The sequence below is a fragment of the Sesamum indicum genome, linkage group LG2 (genome assembly GCF_026168435.1).
Source record: "Sesamum indicum cultivar Baizhima isolate 11 linkage group LG2, ASM2616843v1, whole genome shotgun sequence".
Classification (NCBI taxonomy): Eukaryota; Viridiplantae; Streptophyta; class Magnoliopsida; order Lamiales; family Pedaliaceae; genus Sesamum; species Sesamum indicum.
This window is the reverse complement of record NC_142658.1, coordinates 1,596,816-1,624,113: the sequence shown is the minus strand read 5'-3', so window position 1 is coordinate 1,624,113 and position 27,298 is coordinate 1,596,816. Positions and strand designations below refer to the sequence as shown.

Genomic DNA, 27,298 nt, shown 5'->3' with positions numbered 1-27,298 from the left:
AAATACAGTTATATCTAAATTTTAAGAAGCAAACACCAATAGGATCGTATTTTACTAAGTTTTCCTCGTTATATTTGTAATTTTATAGAATTATTAATTTATGATATTGAAGGGACCATAAATTTGCATGAAGGTTTTTTGAAAAATTATTATTAATTTAGACTTTGGACCCAAATCGGGACTGAAATAAATTATTATTTTAAAGCAGTTATTAGTTCATCAAATATTAATTTATAGAGGTGCTGAAGAATATGTTTGATTAAAAAAAATAAGAGAGAAAATAAGCAGTAATAACAAAGCAAAAATGGAGTTGTAGCATAGCCTTACCTCTGAAACTTCGAACAAGAAATATGGAGCTACTTTGGAAGCATCAAACTTATGTATCAGACAATATGAACAGGGCGGCGGAGGTGTATTGTTTTAATTTCACAACACAAAATACGGGCACGAAGACTTTTCACGCCCCTATTGGTTGGCCCTTCACGCCTCTATTTTTTATTAGGATAATTACATTCTTCCCTCCTGAAGTAAGATGTAATTTGTAATTATATTCTCTATCTGATGCAGGTTGCTAAGAGATAGGTTGGATCGTGACCTTGGATGGATCGTAGATCGGGTCGCAACTCTCTTTAAGCTACCTGTAAGTGGATAATGAAAACAGAAAACACGTTATGTTTGCTGGGAAGCCCCAGTTAAGACCTTCCAATACTTAAGTTAGAAAATAGGGTCAAATTCAATCTAAAAGGCGTAATAGGGTTGAAATAGCATTAAATGCACTTGCATAAATGCTTATGATTGACGATATTTATAGTTTTCCATACCATATGAGATGGCTCCACGTGGCAGCATTTGGAAGCATATCTGTCAAGAGATCCAACAGTCTGTAAGCTAGGTCTCTATTTCGGGTTGGATCGTCCCACCCGACCCGCAGACTTACATGCGGATCTTGTCCTCTTTTCATAATTTTCCTAGGATTGAGGGGCATTTTCATCCTTTAGCTCGCTGGGGGGCTATTACCCCTACCATTAATCCCCTACTTATTCTAGTGTTATTAATTACACTAGGAGAAGTAGATCAGTCCTCTGTCAGATCGCTGCATCTCACTTGTAGATCATGGTTGATGTGTCATCATCTTGTTGCTCATGGAAAGGCGCGCTTTTTCATTTTTCCACTATATACAGGCCTTCATTTGACCTTCTTAACCGCCTTTTCTGTAATCGCATTCGAGCTGCTCCAACGATCATCCTTGTTCTCTGCTTCCTTTTTCCTCCAGGTACTTAAAATTCTTTTCTGCTTTTTTTGGATGTCTTCCTCTAGTTCAGAGTCTGATTCTAGTTCGAGTCGGTGTCGACTACGGCCTCCCCTAGTCTCACGAGGCGCCTTCCGCAACGCGCACCGTGTGGCTAGCAGTCTGCTGACTACTTCCGTCAATCGCAACACACTGCTGCTCGGCACTAACACAACGCACCGACAGGAATCACAATAATGATAGCAACAACAGCAACAACAACAAATTGAACACGCGATTTCAGAAAAGGAGATTTTATTAAATTGAAAATGCATATACAGTGGACAACAATGCTAGAGCAAGGGGATCGCTTTGAGGGGGACTCTAACACGTCACTAAATCAAGCTTCTTGAACTCATTCCCTCCCTATAATAAGCTTAAAAATGAAAATCCTATTGAAAGCAATAGACACTAAAAAGATTGAAAAACGCACCTCAGGATTCCTAACGTTTCCTGAGCAATCTAAACAAAACAAAGCAAAGTAAAAGAACAACACCTAAAACTCTAAGACTGCGGAAGTCCAGCGTCTGTCGGCGAAGGTTGATTGGTCAGCCATGAATAACGGTTGAGTGGCCAAAATGTGCGTCAAGAGTGCCGAGTGCGCGGGCGGCCCTTGACACCTAGGGAGGTCGTAGGCACTTCACATGGTCCTAGTTCCGCCATACTCATCTCACGATCCCCTTCCCCTCCTCGTCGAAGGGTCCCGACCACTATTACACCAATGGAACTGGTCGATTATGATGGCATGCGCATCCAACAAAAATACCAACGTATGATGATTACGAATCCTTGGGCTGGGATCGTTAGCACTGTCAAAACTCTCATCCAACAACTGAAAAGAAAATATTATATTCCTGATGATTATGAAATTCTGATCCCCCATTCTTTCGATAGGATGCACCGTCCCCTAGAGGGTTTTTGTTCCCTTTCCATTCTTCATTTAGAAGAGGGCCTTCGTTTCCCTCCGGCTCGCTCTGTAAATAATATTCTTGTTAGGTTAGATCTAAATCCAATGCAGTTATTTCTCAATTCGATCATTCATATATCACTCTTCCTTATAGTGATGCAGCATTTAGATTTACCCCCTTCCTTTGATAATTTCTGGTCCCTCTACTCATTCACGACCTCAAAGAGATCTGGTGAGAGAAGTTGGTTCTACCTGACTGCGTGCAAGGACTTTCGATATTTAGATGATCTCAAGTCTAATGTCGGTCCTTCGCACGAGAGATATATTTTTATTCGATCTCCACTTAGTCAAGAGTGGTCTTCCGGCTTAATTGGCATGATTCGAAGCCAGAGCCTGAGACATATGAGGAGGGGCTAGACAACGATCTCATTAATTATATTACTTTGTATTGGTAAATACCCAAACGCCTTTTGGCAGAGAAGGTTTTGAAGCTCCCAGGGCTTTCCCCCAGCACCCCTTCTTGTTAGGGGTTCTTCAGGTGATTAGCCTTCCTTTATCTTTCTTTGTCTTCGATCTCCTTTCCCATGTTTATACTTAGTTCATTTTTTGTTTTGCAGGATCTGAAAACATGTTGTCTCGGATTGCAAACATGGTAAGGGCCAAGAAGGGCACTCTTCCTCCCTAGGTCCACAGGAACTAGCTAGCGCCTGACCTTCCACCTTACCGATACTTCACATTAGGGTCTACGGCTGCCCCTCCTAATACTCGGATTGATAATGCCTCTACTGCTCAAGCTGCCATCTCACCCATCGAAGTTCCTGAGCAGTAGTTCCCAGACATTCAGGTCGAGATCATTGGGTCTCTTGCCGGCCCGAGTAACAAGAGAAAAAGGGGAAAAGGAAAGGAAAAAGGCCCAAGTGGGAGAAGAAGCAAAAGCCAGAGTAGAAGCTCTCACTCTTCCAAGTCTAGCCGTCATAAAAGGTTAGAAGCCTATCTAGCTACTGATAGGTCGAGAACCGCGACAAACTGCAGACATAGGAGGAGGTTTGGAGGCAAGAATACAATATTTCACCAATTTCATTTCCATCGTTAAGTGAATATCGTGACAAGATGGAGTCTAGTTCCGCAACAACATCTAGTCGGTATGAGCCAATGCAAAATGTGTGCGAGGAAATAAGAAGACCTCGGCGTCAACGCCACATATGCAATAGTGGAGCGGATGGATATTTTTGACATTTGTAATTGTATACTTCATTGTAGTTTTACAATTAAATATATACACTATTACATTTGTATACTTAATTGTAATTTTTTAAATTAATACAATTTTAATATTATGATTTTTTGGACTTGAATTTGTTGTTAAAAATTAATTTTATATAATTAATTTATACAAAATTTAATTAAACAATTAAAAAAACACAAAACGGGCCAAGTCATGATTTAGGATCGAGACTTGGCCATTTTTGTTTAAAAAAATGGTTTTTTTTATCATATTATTATTAGTATATTAAAAATAATTATATTTATATAATATTTTTTAATAATATTAAAAAAATAAAAAACTCTTTTATAACTGTAGTATATCAATTTTTTTTTATTATGTGGATAATATTTTAAGTTGATTTTTTTTTTATTTTTTAATAAATATAATTTATTAATTTATATATTTTATTTTGATTATAATATATTTTAAGATATATATGAGATACTAATTTAATAAAATAACCAGTCGTCTTCTTCATCCCTCCAAAGGATGAGGACGCCCTTTGTTTTGGGACATTAGGGTTTAAGACAGCTGCTTTAGTATTCTCCTCAGCTGATTAAACCCTAAAACATTTCAACTCATGAGGGCCAAAGAAGCATTTTTCTGGGCAGTTCTTAGAAGAACAATCCAATCTCCGAGGCAAGAAATCTTTTATTCACGTTTTTCTTGAAAACAATTGATTCCTGATATTTAATTCAAGGTGTTAATTCTTGTTATGATGAGTCTACTTGTACGCAAGAGTCTAACTTGTTTGAATTTCAAGAATTCCTCTTTTCTCCGTCAATCCCATGTTTCTCTGTCTCATTATTTCTGTACCAAGAGGGAAACCCAACATGTAGATACCCCCACAGTTTCTGAGTTCTTGTTGCACAAGTACCATTTCTCTCCTGAAGCGGCTTCTCAAGTTGCCTCCGTTCTACCTAGGCTTAAGAACACAGAGAAATCCGATTCAGTTCTGTCATTCCTCAAAGAGAGTGGATTTTCGGGCACCCAGTTGGAGAAAATAGTGAAATACAAGCCTGAGTTCCTCTTGGCAAATCTTGAGAAGGTTATCAAGCCCAAAATAAAGATTTTCCTAGATTTCGGCTTTTCAGCTGATGAAATTGCTGAGATTGTCTCGAAAGAACCGTTGGTTCTGCATTGTAGCGTGAAAAACAGACTCATCCCTTCGTTATCTGCGCTGAAGGGCGTTTTGGGATCCAAAGTTGATTTGGCTAAGGTATTGAAGAGCTCTGGGTGGATCTTGGTAAGAGATCTGCAAAAGACTTTGGTACCAAATGTTGAGTTCTTGAAGAGCTGTGGCATACCATTTGAGCAGATTGTTAGGCTCATTCCTACGTTTCCAAGGTTTTTCTTGCTTAAGCCGAAAATTATGAGGAAATCTGTTGAAAAGGCTGATCAGATGGGTGTTGATAGGAGTTCCGGTATGTTTATTTATGCTGCTCGGGTAGTCAGTTCGATGAGCAACGAGAGTTGGGAACTCAAGTTGAAGGCCTTTCGGGATTTGGGCTTCTCGGAAGATGACATATTGAGGGTGTTCAGGACTGCACCTATGGTGTTTTCCGTATCGACGAAGAAGCTAAAGAAGATAACTGAGATTTTGCTTGAGACTGGGAAGTATGACATGTCGTGTATTATGAACACCCCAACTTCATTGTTGTACAGTGTCGAGAATAGGTACAGGCCGCGGCTGCAAGTCTTGGAGGTTTTAGAAAAGAGGAATCTGATTAAAAATTGGCCTGCTCTTGGTACAGTAAACCTTACATCAGATAAGAAGTTCTTTGAGAAATTTGTTGCCCCTTATTTAGATGAAGTTGGTGAAATATACACTGGAAAGAATGTACAAAAGGGGCGATGAAACTTGCTTGAAGTGGTAATTGAACAGAATATAGGTTAGCTCCTGATTCACGTGAACTAGTATCTGTTCTATATTTATGATATTTGAAGATTGATCATGGTTTGATTACATTTGTGCACTGAATTGAGTTATGGAACGTTTTTGAACTAAATATTGCTCGTCTTGTGTAATTGCATACATGGATTTTGTCTGGCTACGAAAATGAATTTATGTTTCCCTGTTTCCTAAACCAGTGTGTTAATTCACTCCTGTTATTAGTTTTACTAGTTATCTTTTGTTCACATATTTCCAATATGTGTTTGTTTACATCAGCTGTCTTTCAAATGCTTCATCGACAATAGTATACGATATATCATATGATTTTACAATTTTGACCTGTAAGAAGGCTTCCTCGAGTATTTTTCGATAGAAGCTGCTAAGGGCATACTTATTTTGTTCATTCCTCAATCTTGGCAATATCCATAACAATGATTGAATCTCCCTTAATTGACTCATGGCGAGTCTTTTCCATGTCTTTACTGAGTTCTTAGGACACTGTCAATCTTATATCTTTACTGAGTTCTTAGGACACTGTCAATCTTATACTAGATGTCGAGAAGTAGAACATCAGGGAATCCTTTATGATTTTTGCACAACTCAGTGCTTAAAGCCTTCTCTTGTTGTCAGTGTAAAGGTCCTGATATGGATGAAGCAGTAAGATACCGAGCCTGCCGTGCATGTGAATCTCAACTGTACTCCTAGCTGTTAGAACTTTCACCTGCAGTTTTGGCTTCTTCATCTGATTCAAGCAAACGTCTGGTTCAATTCAAAAGTTCAAATCTTTCTTTGCTGCTAAAAATTTATCAGCTGCGCCGTGTGCCGATCTCTGCTTTCACCTGCAGTCTCTGTGATGAAGCTCATCAGTTAAAAACAACTGACCAGGTAGACCAGAGAACAGAGGAGATGGATCATAAGCTTGTGACTATTTGAATGATTTGTCCCACAACTTCTTTGCCTTTGTGGTTAGTTGACATTATTAAGTTTAAGGTTGGATTAGATGCAGACCTTCTATAATTTCGCTAAACTCGCTGTCGTGGCATACCTTCCCTGCGTATCTCTATATATATATATATATCATTAATTAGCATAAAATATATGAAGAAATCAATTTAAGATACTATCGACACAACGAAAGAATTTGGTGCAGTGATGTTAAAATGATGTAGAGTAACTTTCGTAAAAATAAAGGGTTACAATTATTTTTTAAAATGATCTAATTATGGGTATTATTATCATATTTAAAAATTGGTGCGACGGTGTCAATAATTTCGGTTTGTGAATGTAGATGATTTTATTTTTTTTATTAGTATAGATTATAATTATTATATGTTGTTTGAACTTAGCCGGATATCCGGCATTCGGGGCTTGTTTACTTCACATCAGGTGAGAGGCCTGGGATATGGGCCTCCAGACCTGGATAACAACAAATGCTTCGAGCCCACCACAACTGGATTAAATAAAACTGCCCCATTTGCCCGAAAGAATGACCTAAATGTCCCCATTTGCTAAATTAATTACTCTCAATGCCACTCCCACAATTAATGTAATTTTACCACGAAAAAAACTTACCTTGAGTTGTGGTTTTTGGTCTTTCTTGTGGTTAATTCAGTAAATACACAATTTTATGTCTATTACAATCAAGCAAAGTAACAATAAATATAATAAACAAAACGTTAATGACTTAAAATCCAGCTCGGACTGATAGAATTATCACCCGGTCCGACTTATAAAATTGAACTAACCTAAAACAATGTTCTATTTTTTTTCAAAAATCCGGTCCTGAATGGATCGGTTCATGAATTTTTCTAAAATTGATATTTCATAAGAAAAAATTGAAAAATACCAACAAACCAACACCCACATTGTAATAATGATTTGATTTTCTAAGTTGCTATTTAAATCATAATTAATAGAATAAGAGTTATATATTATTTTAGGAGTGGAGAATGCTAACTATTTATTGTATTTAAGGGACCAAATATAGTATTTACCGAAAATTAAAAATACAATGCATAATAGTATGGTAAATGCTATATTTGGTCCCTTAAGTTTTTGTTTATAATCATTTTAATCCCTCAAGTTTATTTCTTAACTTTAACATTCTAAAACTTTAGTTTTTTTGTCTCAGTTTGGTTCCTCTGAAATGTGGTCAGATTTTGACTCGTTGGAGGGTAAGATGGTCAATAAATTTTATTTTACCATTTTAATCCTTTAAGTTTGTAAAATCATCAAATTAATCCTTTCTTAAATGAAAAAAATAACTTGTTTATATTTTTTGTTATGCTGGTATGTTGTAATTATCTTATGTGAATAATGAAAATTTTAAACTCTTATAAACATAATAATAATACATTGCTTAATTAGAAATTAACAGTCTCTTTTCTTTTCAATAGTTAAAAAAAACAAAAATTATGAATAAATTTTATAAAATTAATCTAATATGAACATATAATAAAAAAAAATTAAGTCAGTAATTTTTTTTTTCAAAAGTTAAAGATAAGTTTAAAAAAGTTAAAACCATAAAAATATTTATTAAATATTTGGATTTTTGAATATATTATACTTTTTAACTAGATATTTTGTTGGATTTTTCATATGTAAAATTTATGTGAAGAGATTCTAAATATATAGAAAAAGGTCTATAAAAACCACTTAACATGAATTTTATATATATTTGATAATTTTACCTTAAAAAAAGTCAAACTCTAGCTACATTTTTATTGAAAAAGAATGTCAGAGGGACAAACTAAGACAAAATTTAAAATTTAGGAATTCTAAAGTCTAGAAAAATGAACTTGAGGGACTAAAATTACCCTTCTTACCATATCATCTTCACTCTCCCTTCTCCATCCAAAATAACTAAACACTTAACGTTCTTACCCCCTCTCCAAAGAGAAAAAAAAAAAAATGGATAAATATTAATTATCAATGAGAATAATTTGCTTTGGTTTTTATGAATCAAGTGCATATTCGTCATAGAATTTTAAAAAATTGATCGAGTTTTAAATTATCAATTAATGTTATATGCTACATGTTTGAAAAAGCAGATGATTAGGTCCATTTTTCATTAAACATATTTCAATTTGGAGGTTAAAAAAAAAAAATAGCATATACATTTGTGATCCATCAAATGCAATAAATAAAATTACTTATAAGAATCCAAGTTACGTGCACATTAGGCGATTTAATGGAGTACATAGAGATACACACAATGTGGATGCGCTGATAGTTCGAAATGTGCAGTAGAGGATTCTTAGTGTAGAATTACCTACTGCTATTAGCACTTGTGCGCTTTTACCGCTTATGGCGGATTCCTTGACCTGTTGAGAAACTCGCTTAGATTAAGCAAGTTGTATTGTACTAATTATATTTTTTTTTCTCTTTGGTAAAAAAAAAAGAATTCTATTTAATTTGAAGTTTTGTTATTTTCTTTTTTAAATTACATCCTATATGTAGAGAACTGAGAAAGTAAATGAAATAAAATAAAAGATATTACATAGTGAAGCACAATATTGTTGAGAAAAAGCTATGAACTTAGATATAAACGAATTTCAATTATGGTTGTGCTCCTATTTTTATAATACAATAAAAGATTTTTTTTGATTAAATCTTAATAATTTTTGTTAACTTGTTGTGTGTGTTAGCACTGAAATATTTTCTTAATATATACATCATTTAACACATGTTTAAAAATTTAGTTCTACTTAATTTATACTTAAAAAATTTGTGCGTGTGGTGACGGCTAGTTCTATATAAAAAAAATTTGTCATAGGCATTAACTAAATTAACTCATTTATACTAATTTTTTTTCTAAAAAAAGATCTCTACACTCATAAACTATTTGTGTTGGTGAAAACCAACATCAAAATTATCCATATTTTTTAAATTGATTAGAAATATAGGGAGACATCAATAACAAATGAGAGATGGAATAATATGAAAAACCATTCATGCATATCGCCCTGGAGGCGGGAAGCATTTTGGAGGCAAGAAATGTTTTAATTGTTTGCTAGTGGCGCCTTCTCCTCAACTCCATCTCTATATCTTTTCTCTCTAATTGTTAAAATTGGTAAGATTTCTAACTTTTCTACCCATCAGCAACCAAAACAAGAGGAAGAAGAAGGCACTATATGCAACAGAGGAGGAATTTGGCAGGCTATTTAAAATCTGATGGAAGTCGTGTTTTCTGTTCTTATTTAGTAAGATAGCGCTATTTAAACGCGGGTTTAGATTTAGCATTTCTTGGTTAGTCATCAGTACTTTTATTAGTTCCTTTAATCGCCTTTTTTGTTTTAGCAATTTTTTAGTTCTTATTCAGTTTTGTTAGTTGCGGCAATTCGAGCTTCTTGAAAGCTATATAAACCAGCTACCCTGTATTTTCTTTGCAAATGAGAATAATTAAAAGACTTCTTTTTTGAAATGCTTTTTCCTGAATTTTAACATGGCATCAGAGCCACGATTCAGTGGCCTCTTTTTTCTCTTTTGAATAAAGAAAACTGCATTTCTTTTCTGTTCCTATCTTCATTACTAATAAATAGACATTCTGCTTTTCTTCATTCTTGAATAGCTCAATATGTCAGGAAAACTTATAGAAAGAAGCGTGACTCAAGATCAAGAACGCAAAGTCACACTTTGGCCAGAAAAATTAAGGCTGCATGGAGGTGAGCATCCAGGCACAAGTTTGGTATATGTTCTGCTGAATGGAAGTAATTTTTTAACATGGAGTCGATCTGTTAAATCGGCATTGAAATCCAAACAAAAGTTGGGCTTCATTGATGGGAGCTATGGAAGAGCAATGGAGAACCAGGATGAGATTGAACAATGGGAACGCGTGGACAGTATGGTAGCTTCATGGCTACTGAATTCGATAAACAAGGAGATTGCGGAAGCTTTTATATACACAACTTCTGCACAAAATCTGTGGAAATAATTAGAAGCAAGATTTGGGGAAAGTAATGGCCCCATGTTAATTCAAAAGAAAATCAGTTCTCTCACTCAAGGTAATATGACGATCTCGACATACTTTACCAAACTGAAAATTTTATGGGACGAGTTGGGACATTTGGACCCTTTGCTGAAGTGCTCCTGTGGATCTAGTAAAGCTATGGCGGAGGGAAATTCGTCAAGGAAGCTTATACAGTTCTTGATTGGTCTTGAAGATGGTTATGAACATACAAGGAGTTAGATATTATCAATGGAGCCCTTGCCTACGATAGAAAAGGCATACTCAATGCTAATGCGTATTGAAAAAAGCAGCGTGATATACATGTAAGTGCAACTCAAGATGGGGCGATGGCTGTTAAATTCTTAAATCCAAGAAGAGATCAAGCGAGTGAGATAGCTGCAAGAAAGAGGTCTGCCATTGATAAGAAGTCGCAGTACTGCGATTTCTGTAAAAGGAATGGTCACACAAAACAATCTTGCTTCAAGATTGTTGGCTTCCCTGATTGGTATAAAAATTTAATTGAACAAAGGAAGAGTGAAAAGGGAGGTGCAGACAGAGCATATAAGGCAAGCATAGAAGGTAACCTGCAGAGCCAAGATTTCAATATCAGACCTAACATTGCTAAAATAATCAGAAACGAAGTGAAGAAAGCAATGCATGAACAAGATTTTGTGAAGGCACACTCAACCAATATGGCAGAAATGGAGGATTATGCGGGTGATGTTCTTACTAATAAATCTTGGATTATAGATAGTGGTGCATCCACTCATATGTGCAATGATTTTCATCTTTTGAAACATCTAAACTATTTCAAGAATCCCATTTATGTGAAGTTACCAGATGGTACAAAAAGAAAAATTATATGTAAAGGGAAAATAGAATTGTCTGCTAATATCATCTTAAATAAAGTCTTGTATGTCCCTGCTTTAAACATAACTTACTCTCTATTAATAAAGCATGTCTTGATAACAAACTTAAGGTGATTTTTTCAAGTAACAAGTGTGTCTTGCAGGAGCCTCAGACGATGAAGATTTTGGGAATAGGTAGACTAGTAGGCAGGCTTTACATTCTTGATAAAGAGTTCAGTAAAACAGTTGCTAATCAGTCTGAGAACTTACTTGATGTATCATGTATGAAAACTACTTCACATGACATAGATGTGTGGCATAGAACATTGGGGCATGCCCCCATTGATGTGCTAAGACACATACCTCTTGTTGATAGCACATTCTACTTTGAGTTTATGTGATGTGTGTCCCATGGCAAAACAACGTAGATTACCTTTTATTACTAGCCAAACTTGAGCCACTAATAATTTTGACTTACTTCACATAGATGTTTGGGGATCGTATGAATAATTTTCCATTACTAATTCACATTACATGCTAACCATAGTTGATAACCACAGTAGAGCCACATGGATCTACCTTATGACTTATAAGGACCAAGTCGTACAGAAATTGGAATTTTTTTTAATTTGATATACAATCAGTTTAACAAACGCATTAAAGCTATTAGGACTAATAATGGCACAGAATTTACTAGTCAAATCTGTCAACAGTTTTTGCAATAACATGGAGTGATTCATCAAAGAACTTGTGTTTTCACCCCTCAACAAAATGGAGTGGTTGAGAGGAAACATCAGCATTTGTTACAATTGGCTAGAGGATTGTTATTTCAAGCACGGATGCCTTTAAAATTTTGGACAGAGGCTCTCCTCACTGCAAATTATTTAGTAAATAGATTGCCTACGGTAGTGCTAAATTGAAAAACATCTTCTGAGGTTTTGCATGATAAACCTGCTTCATATGCTCATTTAAAAACCTTTGGATGTTTATGTTATGCCTCTAACACTCTGCCAAACAAGAAGAAATTTGACTCTAGAAGTTATAAATGTGTTTTCTTGGGATATGGTCATGATCAAAAGGGGTATAAAGTCTATGACTTGGGTTCTCAAAGTACTTTCACTACTAGGGACTTAGTATTTCATGAAGACGTGTTTCCTTTTGAATCCATAAACTGTGATAATCTAGCTTGTCCACTCCCTATAGTAGCAGTTGATGACCAACCTACCCTATATGAAGATTCAGAAAATAAAGAAACTACAGAAACAGAACATAGTATGGAAGAAATACAGCCTAGGAGGACAACCAGGTTGAGCTCAAAACCTAGGTGGATGAAAGACTTTGTATGTGATGTTGCTAGTGATTCTATGCCTAAACAGATTACTACTATAACACCCTCCTTTGGGTGTTTTGTACAAGGATTGTCTACATTACAGGAACCCAAAAATTTCAGAGAAGCACACAAAAGAGAGGAATGGAGGGAAGCAATGTCATGGAAAAATAATTTCTATAGTGGATATTATAAATTTTTACATTGATTTTTATTTTACTATATAATAATTATTTATCATAATTTTAGTTTATAACCAATAAAATCATAACCAATAGTAAACTTTTTTCTAGTGACTTCTACTCCAACCATTAAATTAATAACGATACCCAAGAAAGAATAAAATATTGACTAATAAAAATCATAAATAAACTTAAAAATAAATCTTCAAAACAATCATAAGTTGTTAAATATTAATATTTTATTAATATATTGATTTGAAAATATAATGTACGTAATTGTAAATTTTTTTGGAATAATCTTACTATATATGTTGAATTTGAGTTGAATATTTTACAGTTGTGGGCCTTAATTAATCACAAAATTTGATTAAACTCATTATTAATTCTCTAAAGATTTCAATGGTTAATATGTTTAAAATATAATTCAAAATATTTCAATTCATAAAATTTTAAAAGCAAAATAAAATGAACAATATGTGTCAAATTGTTCTAGATAACTTACAACTATATAAATAAAAATTCATATATGGGAAAATTATTATTTTAGTCCGCTAAGTATGCCTAATTTTAATTTTAGTTCGATAACTATGTCCATTTTTGTTTAGGTCCAGTAACTTACAAAATTGCTTACTTTTAGTCCTCTGGCAGATTTTCGGATAATTTTACCGCTATGCAACTTTTGAAAGGCAGTTTTAGTCCATATGCACTTATAGGGGTAAAATTGTCCGAAACTCTACTAGAGGACTAAAACTAAGCAATTTCATAAGTTACTGAACCTCAATAAAAATAGACATAGTTATCGAACCAAAATTAAAATTAGGCATACTTAGCGGACTAAAATAATACTTTTTTCTTCATATATATATATATATTAGTTATGATGAAAATTATATAAATGATTTAAATAATTTTACTAAATAGATATATTAATTATGATGAAAACATTGGATATTGTGATATGAAAAACCGGGCCCGATCTTTTGCCATGCTTTAATCATTTCGTATTTAACTTAACTGAAAACGCCAATTGAAACTCCTTGACGAACCCTTCGTCTATATATTATTAATCTACATAATAAATATTAATTTCGTCAGAAAAATTAAATCATTGTTTGATGCGCTAGTTAATTATGTCTATTTCAAGAAATAATACATATATTCAAGAAAAAATCACCCCGTGAGTACATAAAATATTAATGCAAAAATTCTTATCCAAATCAAATTCGATCAAATCAAATTAATCACAAAACAAATACAATCACTTTTTTTCCAATAAATATAAATTTCATTAAGTAAAAGTTGCAGTCGTACAGTACAACAATATTCAAAGTGTGGATTCTTTCTCGACAGGGCAAGGGATACGTTATATTCTATAAAACGCACAAGAACTAACAGAGGGAGGTAATGTAACACTAAGTATCCTCTGCCGAACATCCTCTACAATAAGAAAAGCTACCGAGTCAGCTGTCGGATCCATCTACTCAAATCGTTGTTGGTTGCGTTCTCGCCATATATGATAGACACAAGAAGCCAGCAATGTCTGATATGCCACATTTATGATGTGTTTTCCTCTCCATTTTGTTGTTGCCAAGTAATATCCCTTAGCCAATTACGATTAGGCCAACGAAAACGTACATACCGTCTAAGGACTATTAAGTATCGTCGAGAATACCAACATCAGAAGAACAAATGATCATGTGTTTCGACCGCTCCATCTTCACACAATATACAGGCACCTATGTGGGAGAGCCATGGTTTATCGACCGTGGAATCACAATCATTTTCTCTAAACTGTACACAAATCATACACTTATTATATCATTAGTTTAAATTTATCCAAACAGACCAGTATTCCCCTACAAATAATTAATTTGTCGATATATATGGAACTTTCTTTTTGGTAAATAATTAATTAAACTACCTCTCTAATTATGTAATTACTCTAATTCTATTGCACCATTTTACCTTTGTTTCATCAATCTCCATATGTTTTCCATTCGTATTTTCCTACAATTTTTACTTTTATATAATTCCTATTTTCCTACAACGTACGTACATAGAGATGTATACAACATTACAACGTAAAATTTAGGTAATAAAATATCCCAGCCCATAATCCAAAACTCAGCCAATCGCCGGACATCGTATGACTACACCCTTAGCTGTCACTGCCACTCTTCCCCCTCTCGTCCATATTCTCCTGCAACATACCCCCCCATCCCCCACCCCCACCCCCATCCACCCACTCCACCGCACCCCCATGCAAAACCCTCCATAAAAACCCACAACAATACAATCCAAAAACTGAAATTATCTCCCAGTTTTTCGATATATACATTCTTATTCTCATCCGTCGCCATGCACAGCCCAGAGCTCGGCGACTACATTGGTGTGGAGAGTTGCGTCGATCTGAAACCCGATGTAGCAGACGGCTGCCCATGGCACAGCGGAGGGGGACGCGCCGTGACGAGACGCCGGAGGCGGAGGGAGGTGGTGGAGAAGGAGTACCCGCCTCCGATTCCGGCGCTGGTCCGCACCGAGAATCTGCCGCCACACATGCCGTGGGTTATGAAGAGGTACTACACCAGTGATGGCAGGTTGGTGATCAAGGAGGAGAAAGTGAAGCGCCACGAGTACTTCGAGGCGTACCGGTCCAATGGGCGCCTCGTACTGACTCTGATCCCCCTCGGCGACGTCATGGAGGAGACCTGCAGCGCCGGAGAATTAGCGGCGGAGTTCTTGGATGATATGTCAGCTCCCGACGAGGAAATTAGCGGTGGGGATAATCAGGGTGTCAGTGATCCGACGGTTGAGGAGAAGATTCCTGAGTGCTATAAGTATACGGGAACGACAATTAATCCTTGCGGTGGATTTGGGGTGGCGACGGCGGCGCCTCCGCCGTTAAGGCCGCCGGTTCGTACTTAAGCTATTGCATTAATTTAATTTCAATCTTTTTTATTTATTTTTTTCCATCTATTTTGGATTTTTTTTCGTTTTTTTCCATGTATAATGGATTTTTTTCGTTATTTTTTTGTACCAAATTCATTGGTTTTTTTTAATCCCGATTGGTGAAATTCTACTGAAAATCTTGTGATCATGCTACCAAATTCATTACATTTTATTAAAATTTATAATTCTTTTTAAGTATTCCAAAAAAAAAAATCAATCAAATTAATTAATAATTAAACTCATGAACATGTTTTTATTTTAATTTAAAATACAAAAATCTAACACGGAATTTATTATTTCATTTAATTCAAGAATTATTAATTATCCAATCGACATTATTTAATTCCATACATTGAAATACTAACGTATTTCCCTTCAAAAGAACTAATTAAAACGTAACTCCATCAACTAATTACAATTAAATCATGAAAATAAATGTTTTTTCAATATTTAATTTATAAATTATATAATATATATATATATTTCTCCCAAAATTATAAGATTTTTCGAATTTCTATAGATATTTCTATATAATTTATTCCCAAAAAAAAAGGAAAATTTAAATCAATTATTTAAATTTAATTTTTTTTAAAAAAAAAAGAATAAATGATATCCTAATTTTATTAGTGAATTTGGTTTCCCTCCAAGCTTCTATTCCAAGAAACAAACAGAGGGTTGTTTGGAAGCATTGAAATAAATGAAGCCACCTGCACACCAACTTACTGAATAAGTTGGAAGCAAGCGAATTAGCTGGTAGACAGCTCAACATCCTCATACACCTCTTCCAAAACCCTCAATCTCCTATTTCAATTCTCAATAATAATTATAATTATAATAATGATGATTTAAATTGGATTTGATAATTTCAAATAAATTATTATATAACGAGTGCAATATAATTGTTATGTGTATATACAATCGATGTATAATTTAAAAACATAATCAACAGCACATCAATGTTTGTAACATTTGGACTGATTTGATACCAAGTTTTTCCTAAATAGCAGCTCCACTGGAAAAGCGATGTCGACACATTAGGAAATTTTAATTCAAATCGAGTTTGGACGAAATTGAACCAATTTTATGACAAGTCCAATACACTTGTTGTATGATTGTGTGTACAATTCAGAAAAATGACCAATTAACAGCACATCAACGCTTGTAACATTCTGATTGATTTGATACGAATTTTTGCCTAAATAGCAGCTCCACTGGAATAGCGACCTCGACTTATTAGGAAATTCTGACTTAAACCAATTTTATGACAAGTGCAATATATATTTTTTATTTGAAGCGGTGAACTATTATTAATTGAAATAACTCAATTACAAGCATTCACGTCAAATATCAATACATAACAAAAGTAATTACAACCATCATACCCTCATCAATAATATCAGATAAATAAAATATAAACAACATACACCATTACAATAGACAACACCTACTATATTCCAGTAAAACAACATCCCATGCATACAACGGAGTTCAAATTCATGAACTCTAAGGTCGTGGAACCTCAATTTTGCCAACTGAACTAAGCCTCATAAGCAACAAATGCAGTACATTTGGTGCGTGATTTGTGTACAGTTCAAGAAAAATAATCAATCACATAATAATTGTATATCAAATTTAGTATTTGATTGATTTGGTTCAATAAAATTTAATTTGATAAGAATTTTTCAGACATATTATGCCCACGTAACGGTGTGCAACAGCTAAGGGATAACGGGTTTAAATGTTAACAATTTCAGACGTTAAAAATGGAATGACACGTTTACTCCAGTTAAAGGTGCGGTGGATTTGTGCATGGGTCAGACTGTCAGTTTTCAAAACTCGTATTAAAGTCGGAGAGCGTCTGAGTGTGAAGTATGTCTGATTTGTACTACAAACCTTAGGACTTAAATTTTTTCCAAGTAAAATTTATGAGCAGTTTAATAACATTCTTCGGGAAATAAAATTTCAAGGAATTAAATTTAGAAAAAATAATATTTAGAAAAAAGTATTATTTTAATCCGCTAAATATGCCTAATTTTAATTTTAGTTCGATAACTATGTTCGTTTTTGTTTAGATCCAGTAACTTACGAAATTGCTTACTTTTAGTCCTCTGGCACATTTTCGAACAATTTTACTCCTACGAGTATATATGGACTAAAACTGCCTTTTAAAAGTTGCATAGGGGTAAAATTGTTCAAAAATCTGCTAGAGGACTAAAAGTAAGCATTTTCGTAAGTTACTGGATCTAAACAAAAATAGACATAGTTATCGGACTAAAATTAAAATTAGGCATATTTAGCGGACTAAAATAATACATTTTCCTAATATTTATATATAGTCGATTATTGGAGGGAAATGTGCAAAAACTTCACTAACTGATGCCACAAAAAAGAAAAAAGATTAAGTTCTCATTATACTATATATAATCATGATTTTAATTATAGTAAATTAATATTATTAATCATGATTAAATAAAATTAAAATAAAAATTAAAATTTTTACCACGATTCATCAATATCCACTATGGTTTTCAGCCATAGCTAAAACATTTGCCGTGAGGCCGTGACTAATATCTTGGCCACATTTGCAGAAATAATGGTTATTAGCCGTTTCAAAGTCGTGGTTGGTTTGTATTTGTCATAATTCTTTTGGCTATAATAATTAATTGTGGCGGAAAATCATATTTTTTCTAGTAAGAAAATACTATTAATAAGTAGCATGCACATTTGTGATTTTACAAATTTGACCTTTTTAATACTATTTTGTTTTTTATTTATAAAGTCAATTTATATTTTACAGCTCCCATTATTAATTAACTTCATGCACATTACAATTTAGCACGTAAATCCCTTTACATCTTTAGAACAAATATATATATATATATATATATACATAAATACATAAATCTTGTCCCAGCTCATGATATTATTTGGCATACTCAAAAAGTTACTAAAAAATTTACTTCTCATTCATTTTCCATTAATTAGACTTTATAATATTCTAAATATTTCCATAAAATCATTGACTATATTTTCATCCCACTTACACTAAAATTTAAATAAAAATACTACATCGACAATTATATTATGATCCAAAAATAATATTGATCCGGCTCGAATTCAGCGATCCCGGGACACGGCCTCGTAACAGATAGCTAACTCCTCCAAGATCAGATTTTGGATTCCCTGAGAATAAGACAAGAACTGTGAGCTCGTCGGGCACGTCCCCGACAATGACCCTCCGACGCTCAAGTTAGGTTGATCGAGAGAAAAGTGTGCGATCACAAAGTTCGATCTCAATAAACGCAGAACAGTTACCTTTAATTACGGCGTTTCGGGTCTATCACCAGCCACGTGGTCTCATCCTACTAGCCAGCGTCCATGATCGGACGGCTACAATTGTCCGGGTCTATTCGACCCGACCGATGAAAAAGGCGTGGATCCTTGCTTAAATGACTAAAACGCCCTTAATGAAGGGCATTTTTGGTATTTTTCTAGCATTTCTCCTTAATCACCCATCAAATATATACAGTTAGATACATCTCGAAAATCTTCTCATTTTAATAAAGTTTAGATTTTCTTTTGATGCGTACCAGAGTTCTGCAACACTACAATGGTTAACGGATCTTTGCAAAATTAATTCTAAGATTAAAGAACTTGAAAAATAGGGGTTAACACTCCAAAACTTATGTGACTAAAATAATTTACCAAAAATGAGTAGGAAGATGCTTAAAAGTGACGAGGATAATTATAATGGAGTGATAAATATTGAAATAGGAGTGGAAATGAGTGTGTAGAGTGCCAAAAACGAGCAGGGAGCTAGTAGCTTTGATGCTAACCGAGAGCAAACAAGGTGAGAGTGTGAAAGAATCAAGTTACCTTTATGACTGCAGTATAACCTTTATTTGTAGGTCGAATGGGATCAATTTGGAGGTTAGTTATTACAAAAGATACACCTTTTGAAAGCTATCTGTGTTAGCTAACTAACAGAAAAAACTAGTGACATCAACCCGAACCCGAAACCCGTCCCTCTTCGTGAAACCCTACCCCATCCCCTTAAAAACTCGGCCACACCCCAGCATCCTGACTCAGATTCGCGCCCACCTAATTTAAATTTTTTATTTACTTAAGTATTATCAATTTAGATTTAGTAATTTAATATAGTTTTTTTTATCTAAAATGAATTATATAATACAAAGAGTACATTCAACTAATGTTTTACTTTTTCAATAAGTAATATTAGTTTAAATTAAATACTTTAACATAGCTTTCAATTTAAAATTAAACCTATTTATTAAGACAAAGTATATACTCAACTAAACTTTTATTTTTTTATTAAGTAATATGATTTTAAATTTAGTAATTTTAACATAGATTTTGATCTAAAATGAATTATATAATATAAAGAATACAATCAAGTAATTTTTATATTTCAATAACTAATATCATTTTATATTTAGGTATTTTTAACATAATTTTTTATATAAATGAAGTACATAATATAAGCAAAATATTCATCTAATTTTTTAATTTCTCAAAAAGTAATATCAATTTTAAATTAACATAATTTTATCTAAAATGAATAATATAATGCAAATAATACCTTCAACTAATTTTTTCTATAGGTAGTACTAAATATCATAGTAAATTTAGGTAATTTAACATAATTTTTTTTCTAAAACAAATATATATATAATACAAATAATATATTCAATTATTTATTTTTGTATTTCATATCTAGAGTTGGATATATGCAAATTATTTAAAAATTACCTATAATATCTTAATTTTCTGTTAATAATGCATTGCATATGAATAAATAAATAATAAAAATATTAAAAAAATAGATCGGGGAGCGTCCGATACAAAACTCGTAACCTGCTCCAGAGCGATCAGGTCCAATATTTTAGGACCAGGAGCCACCCCGGACCCAATAATATGAGTACCAACACCCCCCCCCCCCATCGGGAGTGGGTCCGGGTCGGGACATCAGATAATCGGGTCTGCTTAACATCCCTAGAAAAAATAAATTGAGATTTGAACTTATCGGAAAGGAGATATGATCCTTTGAACAAGTTATTGCCAGTCAACCCAAAATATGGAGAGTTTGTTTTACCTGTTGTTGACAGGTCGCCCGTAGTGGATCTATAGAGAGTTTGTTAGAGATTTTTCAGTATGATGAATACTGAGATATTGCGAATATAGTGATATTGAATCTTTATTGTTTATTGAGTCCTACTATATTGGACTCATTTTTAGGCTCGGTAAGGTTAGTATATATGGGCTTGATACCTTGTTCATAGGTCAACATGATGAACTGTTGGACTGATTAGTGGGGGCAAGCTCCCATTATTTCGGGCTTTAGAGAAGAAAAAAAAGTAATTAAAGGAGTATCACGCAATACTAATCTCATATTTTCCAAAATAGTTAACATTAGTCCTACACTTTACGAAAATATTATAAAGTTAGTCTCACCGATACAATATTAGTCCCACACTTTAGAAAAACATTATAAACTTAGTCTCACACTTTAAAAAATATTGCAAAATTAGTTCCAAACATCGTAAAATTAGTCCCCAACACTGCTAATTTTGTATGATGGAACTAATTTTGCAATATTTTTTTAAAATATGAAATTAATATTAATTATTTTAAAAAATATGAGATTAATATTATAAATTATGTTATATTTTGAGATCAAAATTACAATTTTTTCAAGAGTTTACAATTTCCCAATGCATAGGAGAAAATATTGATGTATTGTGTTGTGGTAGCAAATGATGGCAGTGGCAGAAGACATATGAAATCTCTCTGGAACACACAGTTTTACTACTTAGTACATGATGGTGATGGTGATGGTGATGGTGTACAGCTACTCCTAGTTCAGATTACTGCCATTCTCAACTTGTCAGCTGTTATCATTGGCCTTCTATGGCAATTTCTAGGCACAAACAAGTACAAAAATCCATTTTTCTTTTTCCTTTTATTAACAATTAATAAATAATTTAAATTTGACCAAGCCATAGTTAATTAAAATTAGAAGTTATATTTCGGCAATTTCCAAGTATTTTAAGTGCTTTGATATGGTTGTGCATGAAGATGTACAGTGGATTGAGTTGGACCAATCCGATTTAGAATTGAATTGAATCAATAAAAATAAATTGGTTTGATTCAAGCTGACTAAGGATCGATCCAGTTTTGACCCGATCGCAGGCATTGAAACCTGGGACCAGCCCAGCCCAGAATCACACGGCCTGAGCTAGGCTCGATGTGCCATTTTTCAATAAGAATAATATATGACATATTAAGTTTTATTTTATTCTTCTAACCTTAGTAATTCTGATAGCATTTTTATACTTTTGAAACTTTGAAAATATCTTTATCCTACTTCTAAATTTTTAGTACCTTAATTTATTAATACTATATGTTTATTTTTTCAAGTAAGTATTTTTGAACTTATTATCATCTAAATTTATTATTGTAAGCTTATTCATCAAATTATTATTTAAGTTCATTATGTAGTATTAACTGTTACTTTTTTTAAGTATAACTTTTTTCGTGATTTAATTTATTATTTATTTTATTTCATTATACAACTATAAATTTAAGTAATTGTTCAAAAAAAAATCTCAATTTCATAAAAAATAAAAATAAAAGTAAAACAGGCACATTCGAGCCTAGTTCGATCTTAGTCCAAGTCCCAACATATTATCCCTAAAAACACGTCTATCTACTTAAAAATTGAGAAATAACCATAAAAAAATTACTAAAGATTTCCTAATGAATTTGTCATAGAGTTACTCGGATAATAATCTTAAGCTATGTTTGAATTGATGGATCGGACTATATGAAAAAAAGTATTTTAAATGACTTTATATTAAAAGAATCAATGTTCAACAAAACATAGTTTAAATTTAGAGTCGAAGAGTTTAAAATTCTTTAGATTTATGATTATGCAAATAAATTCAAATAATTTATTACTGAGAATCTGAAATCTATAACTTCAAATCTTATCGACCCAAAGGTGGCCTCAGAGTTTAAAATATTTCAAACTTTAATTCTGTATTCATTTTTTAATTCTTTTTCATTTTTATTTAAAATTTTTAATTCTAAATTCTTATTTTTCATATCTCTAAATATTTTGATCAACATGTGAAATAAAAGAAAAATCTTGGTCTAAATAGAGACTAACTGATCGATGAGTATTTCAAAGGAAGAAGTAGTATGAGAAGCTTGCAAAAGTCAAACGTTACTTTTACACCTAAAATCAAACTTGGTTCAATAATAGTATTGGTCAAAAGTCATAATCGGCAAGTCTTTATTGTTTTTCTAATGCAAATATGTAATAATATTACTCTCTTGACAAACTGTCGATCTGTTTCGTTAACTAAAAGGTTTTTACAACTCAGTTTTGGTGCATATAAATTAAACCCTAATATTCATTATGAAATATTTTAATGTTTGTGGTTTACGTAAAATTGTATAATTGAGATAAATTTATAAATAGTCATTCTTCATGATTTAGGTACAAATTTTTGTAACCCTTACATTCTTACGACTTTCATTGTTTTTTTCTTACAATCCACTGACTTAAGATTCGAAGAGTTATAATTAGAGCCTTTTCAGTGTAGTTGTAGCAATGGTGTTTTGTTGAGTCAGGATAATTGATCCGTATTCTTTTCATTTGGAGTAGCAATCACCTAAATAAAATCACTTTAAAAGACCTTATTTCGAGTTTTCAGCACACGGGTATATACTTTTAATTTTTTATAAATGAACATCATTGCAGTTTTATATATGTATAACATGTAAACTAGAATAAGTAGTTGATAAAAGAGTAGAGATTAAAAGGGTATTTGAATGAATTTTATGAAGCAACTAGTTCTCTCTATATGGGAGTCTTTCGTTCTCTCTGACTGAGAGTCCCACCACCATTTGCTCCTTGTTTTATGCTTTCTGGAACCACTAGCCGACTCCAGTGAAACTTGTGCCATCTTTTCCTAGGGGTTACGGAGGCCTTGACGTCTAGCTTGGGGGTATGTAGCGGTTGCTCTTCGGAGCTAGTGTGGCAGTAGGATTACACTCGTTTTGTTCCTTTGTGTATTAGTTTGTTGCAACTTCTCCTGAGGTTCTTTACCTTCGTTGTTAGCATATGTTTTTCCTTCTGTCATTTTTCTCTTTTTCTCTTTCGGTGTCTGTGTCTTTGGTTTTCTTGTTTGTGAAGTCTCTTGCCTGTTCATGCTCATTTGGTTTAGATTGGTTTCTCGTTCATCTCAGCCACGATTGCTTCCTCCTAGTGGTTGCTTTGGCTGTTTTATTTTGAGAATCATGGAGGTTTCTTTAAAAACTACATCTCTAGAAGTAATGATGGTTTTTTTATTAATATCATATACTTTATACCCCTTTTGATTGTGAGCATACCCTAGGAAAATGCATTTAACAGCCCTGGTATCAAACTTGGATTTATGAGTCAAGGTGTTGGTAGCAAAATATAAGCAACCAAAAGTTCTAAAATGAGAATAATCTACTGGCTTTTTCACAAGAATTTCATAGTGAGTTTTCCATTTAAGAACAGGTGTGAGAATCCTATTTATAATGTAAGTGGATGTTAGTACGGCCTCTGACCAAAACATTCTAGGTAAATTAGCTTGGAACATAATGGATCTAGCAACTTGCAATAGGTGTTTGTGTTTTCTTTCAACAATGCCATTTTGTTGTGGTGTGTAAGTACATGTAGTTTGATAAACTATTCCTTCTTCTTTAAAGAATTTTTGGCATTGTTCATTTAAAAATTTCAATCCATTATCAGTCCTTATTTTCTTGATTTTCTTATAAAATTGAGTCCATATTATCTTATGAAATTCTTTTAACAGATTAAAAGTCTGTGATTTCTGTTGCATCAAGAAAGTCCAGGTACACCTACTATAGTCATCCACAATAGTCAACATATAGGAGCAATCAGAGAGGGAGTATTCATTGTAGGGTCCCCACAAATCAACATGTATAAGATCAAAACATGAAGAAGAATAAGAATTGCTGGAACTAAAGGGCAATCTTTGTTGCTTTGCCTGTGGACAGATTTCACAAGTAGAATTGCTGTTTTCATTTTTATTTATAAGACCTGTATTGATCGATACATCATGTGAAAGGTGTCCTAGTCTCTTATGCATGTTTTAGGTTCTATTCTAGAAGCTATAAAATCAGTGTTTCTGAAATCAGTCAGAGCTACTTCTATGAATCTTTTGTCAAATGATTCATTCTTAATGACATAGAGGTTTCCTACTAAGTCTAACATTTTCAGAGTATGTGGTCAAGTGTTTACTTCCATCAACTAGATGTATGTAAGTGTATTGAGCATGCGTTTCAGCAATATCAAATAGAGAGTGGTTATTGCACATGTGGGTTGTTGCCCCACTATCAACAATCCATAAATCAGATTCTCTGGTATTTAAAAGATTGTGCTCTAAAATTTTACCTGAAAATTCATACTTATCAGACAACATTCCTCCAGTGCCTTGCAACTTTAATTTTTCAAAGAGCTTATGGAATTCTGTCCTTATCATGTTAGACATAGCTTTTCCATCAATAATGTTGTTGGCCTTTCAGTCTCAGCATTCATGGCAACAGCTGATCTACTGGGGATTGTGAGATTGTTCTTCTTTTGTTCTTGGAGAAATTTGTACCAATCTGGATAACCAAGAATCTCAAAACACCCTTCTTTCAAATGGCCGGTTTTCCCATAGTGCTTGCAGATTAAAGATCTTTTATCTACTGGAGGTTTTCTTTTCTGAAAATTTCTTGGACCTTCTTGTTTCTTGAAAGCTTGCATTGCCATGTTAGGAGTCGTTTGTGGCTGTCCAAAGTTGACTTCCCTCTGCTTTTCTACATTCAGCACCATGGAGTAGGCTTTGTTAATGTCTGGTCGTGGTTCCATCACTAAAATCTGACTCCTCACATTGTCATATGCCTCATTCAATCCCATGAGGAATTGGATGAGTTGGTCATTTTCTTTAATATTTGCAGCCTCCTTTGAAGCTCCACAAGTGCAATTTCCACAGGTACAGCTTGGTATGGGAGTGATGCAGGCCAGTTCGTCCCATAACTTCATGAGTTTGTTGAAGTATGCTGATAAAGACATCGTGCCTTGAACAGTAGCACCTAATTCCTTCTTGAGTTGGTATTCCATTGGCCCATTGCTTTGGCCAAATCTATTTTCCAGCTCCTTCCATAGGGCCCTTGAAGTATTCGTGTACATAAAGCATTCTGATATTTCTCTTTTGATGGAGTTCGGAATCCATGAGCCACCATGGATTCTATTCTTATCCATTATTCAAATTCTTTTGCATTCTTTTCTGGTTTCTGACTTTCTCCATTGATAAAGGAGAGTTTCATCTTTGCTGTCAAGGCCAATTTTATGGAACGGCTACATGAAAGAAAGTTTGTTCCATCAAATAAATTTGTCACTAGAATAATGCCTGGGTTATCTCCTGGTTGCAGCTTCAAAACTTCCGGATCTTCTGCCATTCTGAAGGTAATCTGATTCTTGATTTCAAGAAGGTTGATGATGTATTCTTTTGGCAAGAAGATATCAGAGACCATCATTGATGGCTCTGATACCATGTAAAATTGTGCACAGCGGAAACATTGAAAACAATATGTGAATTTGCAGAGTTTGAATAAGCAACTTGAAGAAAAATGGCAGTAAAAGTTTCTGTATATTTCTTTGGTTTAAACGTACAGCTCTGTTTGAGAAGAAGACCCTCTTCTCCTTTTATAAACAGTAAACCTAACCACCTACAACTAACTCGCGTTTTTACTTATAAAAATGCTGAAATAAGAAATACATGAAAATCACGATTTATTACAACGGCTAATGAAAATCGTGCTTCAAAACTAAAAAAAAGGCTCATAATAAAGCACGACTGAAGCTTCCTTCTTCTTCCTCTATTCTTGCTCTGTTCAACAGTAGCTGCTTATGATCAAAATTGATCAGCCATCTTCAACAAGAACCCATTTGTTTGTTTGAAAAAAAAAATGGACAATTTATTATGTATCAAATCATAAGTGTTTCGTTGGTTCATAAGAATAAGCGTCATACCAATCTAAAATACCAAGAGCAAAGATATCTTTTTAAGAATTGTTTTGATTTGCTTGTTCCTAAATATATTTATCCTTTAGACGTCGTAGAAAATTGATAATTCTAATTTGCGTCCATTCAAAGAATAGAAATGATGTAGATAAAAATCCAATATTTTGGAACATAAAGAACATAAAACAAAGCAGCCAATTTCACATAACAATAGCCATCTTGATAGAGAGAAAAATCAATTAATAAAATTAAAGTTTTTTCCTTGGCTTAATTTTTTATTAGAAGATTTAGCTTGTATTAATCATTATTGATTTGCTACCAATAATGTCAATCGTTTTAGTATGTTAAGGATACATATTTATCCAAATTGAAAGTTCGTGATAATGCATTCTTTCTATCTATCCTATGCCTAATATTATGAAAACAAAGAAATACACAGATTCCATGTCTTGTCTCGCATTTCATTGTAGTCTTCAATATTAAATGAATAATGTTTCAATTAGATCTCGCAACATAACCCTCTTCATTTAGGTCTAAATTCTTCAGTGAAAAAATGTACCAATCCTTTTCTATCCTATCTTGAAATTGGATTGATTGATTGA

The 27,298-nt window shown here is 33.4% G+C and overlaps 3 protein-coding genes across 3 annotated transcripts; 2 read left to right on the top strand and 1 right to left on the bottom strand.

Moving 5' to 3' along the window:
- The first annotated feature begins 3,915 nt into the window (after positions 1–3,915).
- LOC105176833 (uncharacterized) lies at positions 3,916–6,355 on the top strand. Its single transcript, XM_011099762.3, has 2 exons — positions 3,916–5,354; positions 5,987–6,355. Exon 1 carries the CDS (start codon positions 4,178–4,180, stop codon positions 5,318–5,320), a length of 1,143 nt encoding a protein of 380 aa, XP_011098064.1. The 5' UTR covers positions 3,916–4,177; the 3' UTR covers positions 5,321–5,354; positions 5,987–6,355.
- Positions 6,356–14,869: 8,514 nt separating this feature from the next.
- Positions 14,870–15,758, top strand: LOC105176827 (structural constituent of ribosome). Its single transcript, XM_011099750.3, has one exon. The coding sequence runs from the start codon at positions 15,020–15,022 to the stop codon at positions 15,584–15,586; it is 567 nt and encodes a 188-aa protein (XP_011098052.1). The 5' UTR covers positions 14,870–15,019; the 3' UTR covers positions 15,587–15,758.
- Positions 15,759–25,166: 9,408 nt separating this feature from the next.
- Positions 25,167–25,934, bottom strand: LOC105177764 (uncharacterized). Its single transcript, XM_011101013.1, has one exon. The coding sequence runs from the start codon at positions 25,932–25,934 to the stop codon at positions 25,167–25,169; it is 768 nt and encodes a 255-aa protein (XP_011099315.1).
- Between the last annotated feature and the right edge of the window lie 1,364 nt (positions 25,935–27,298).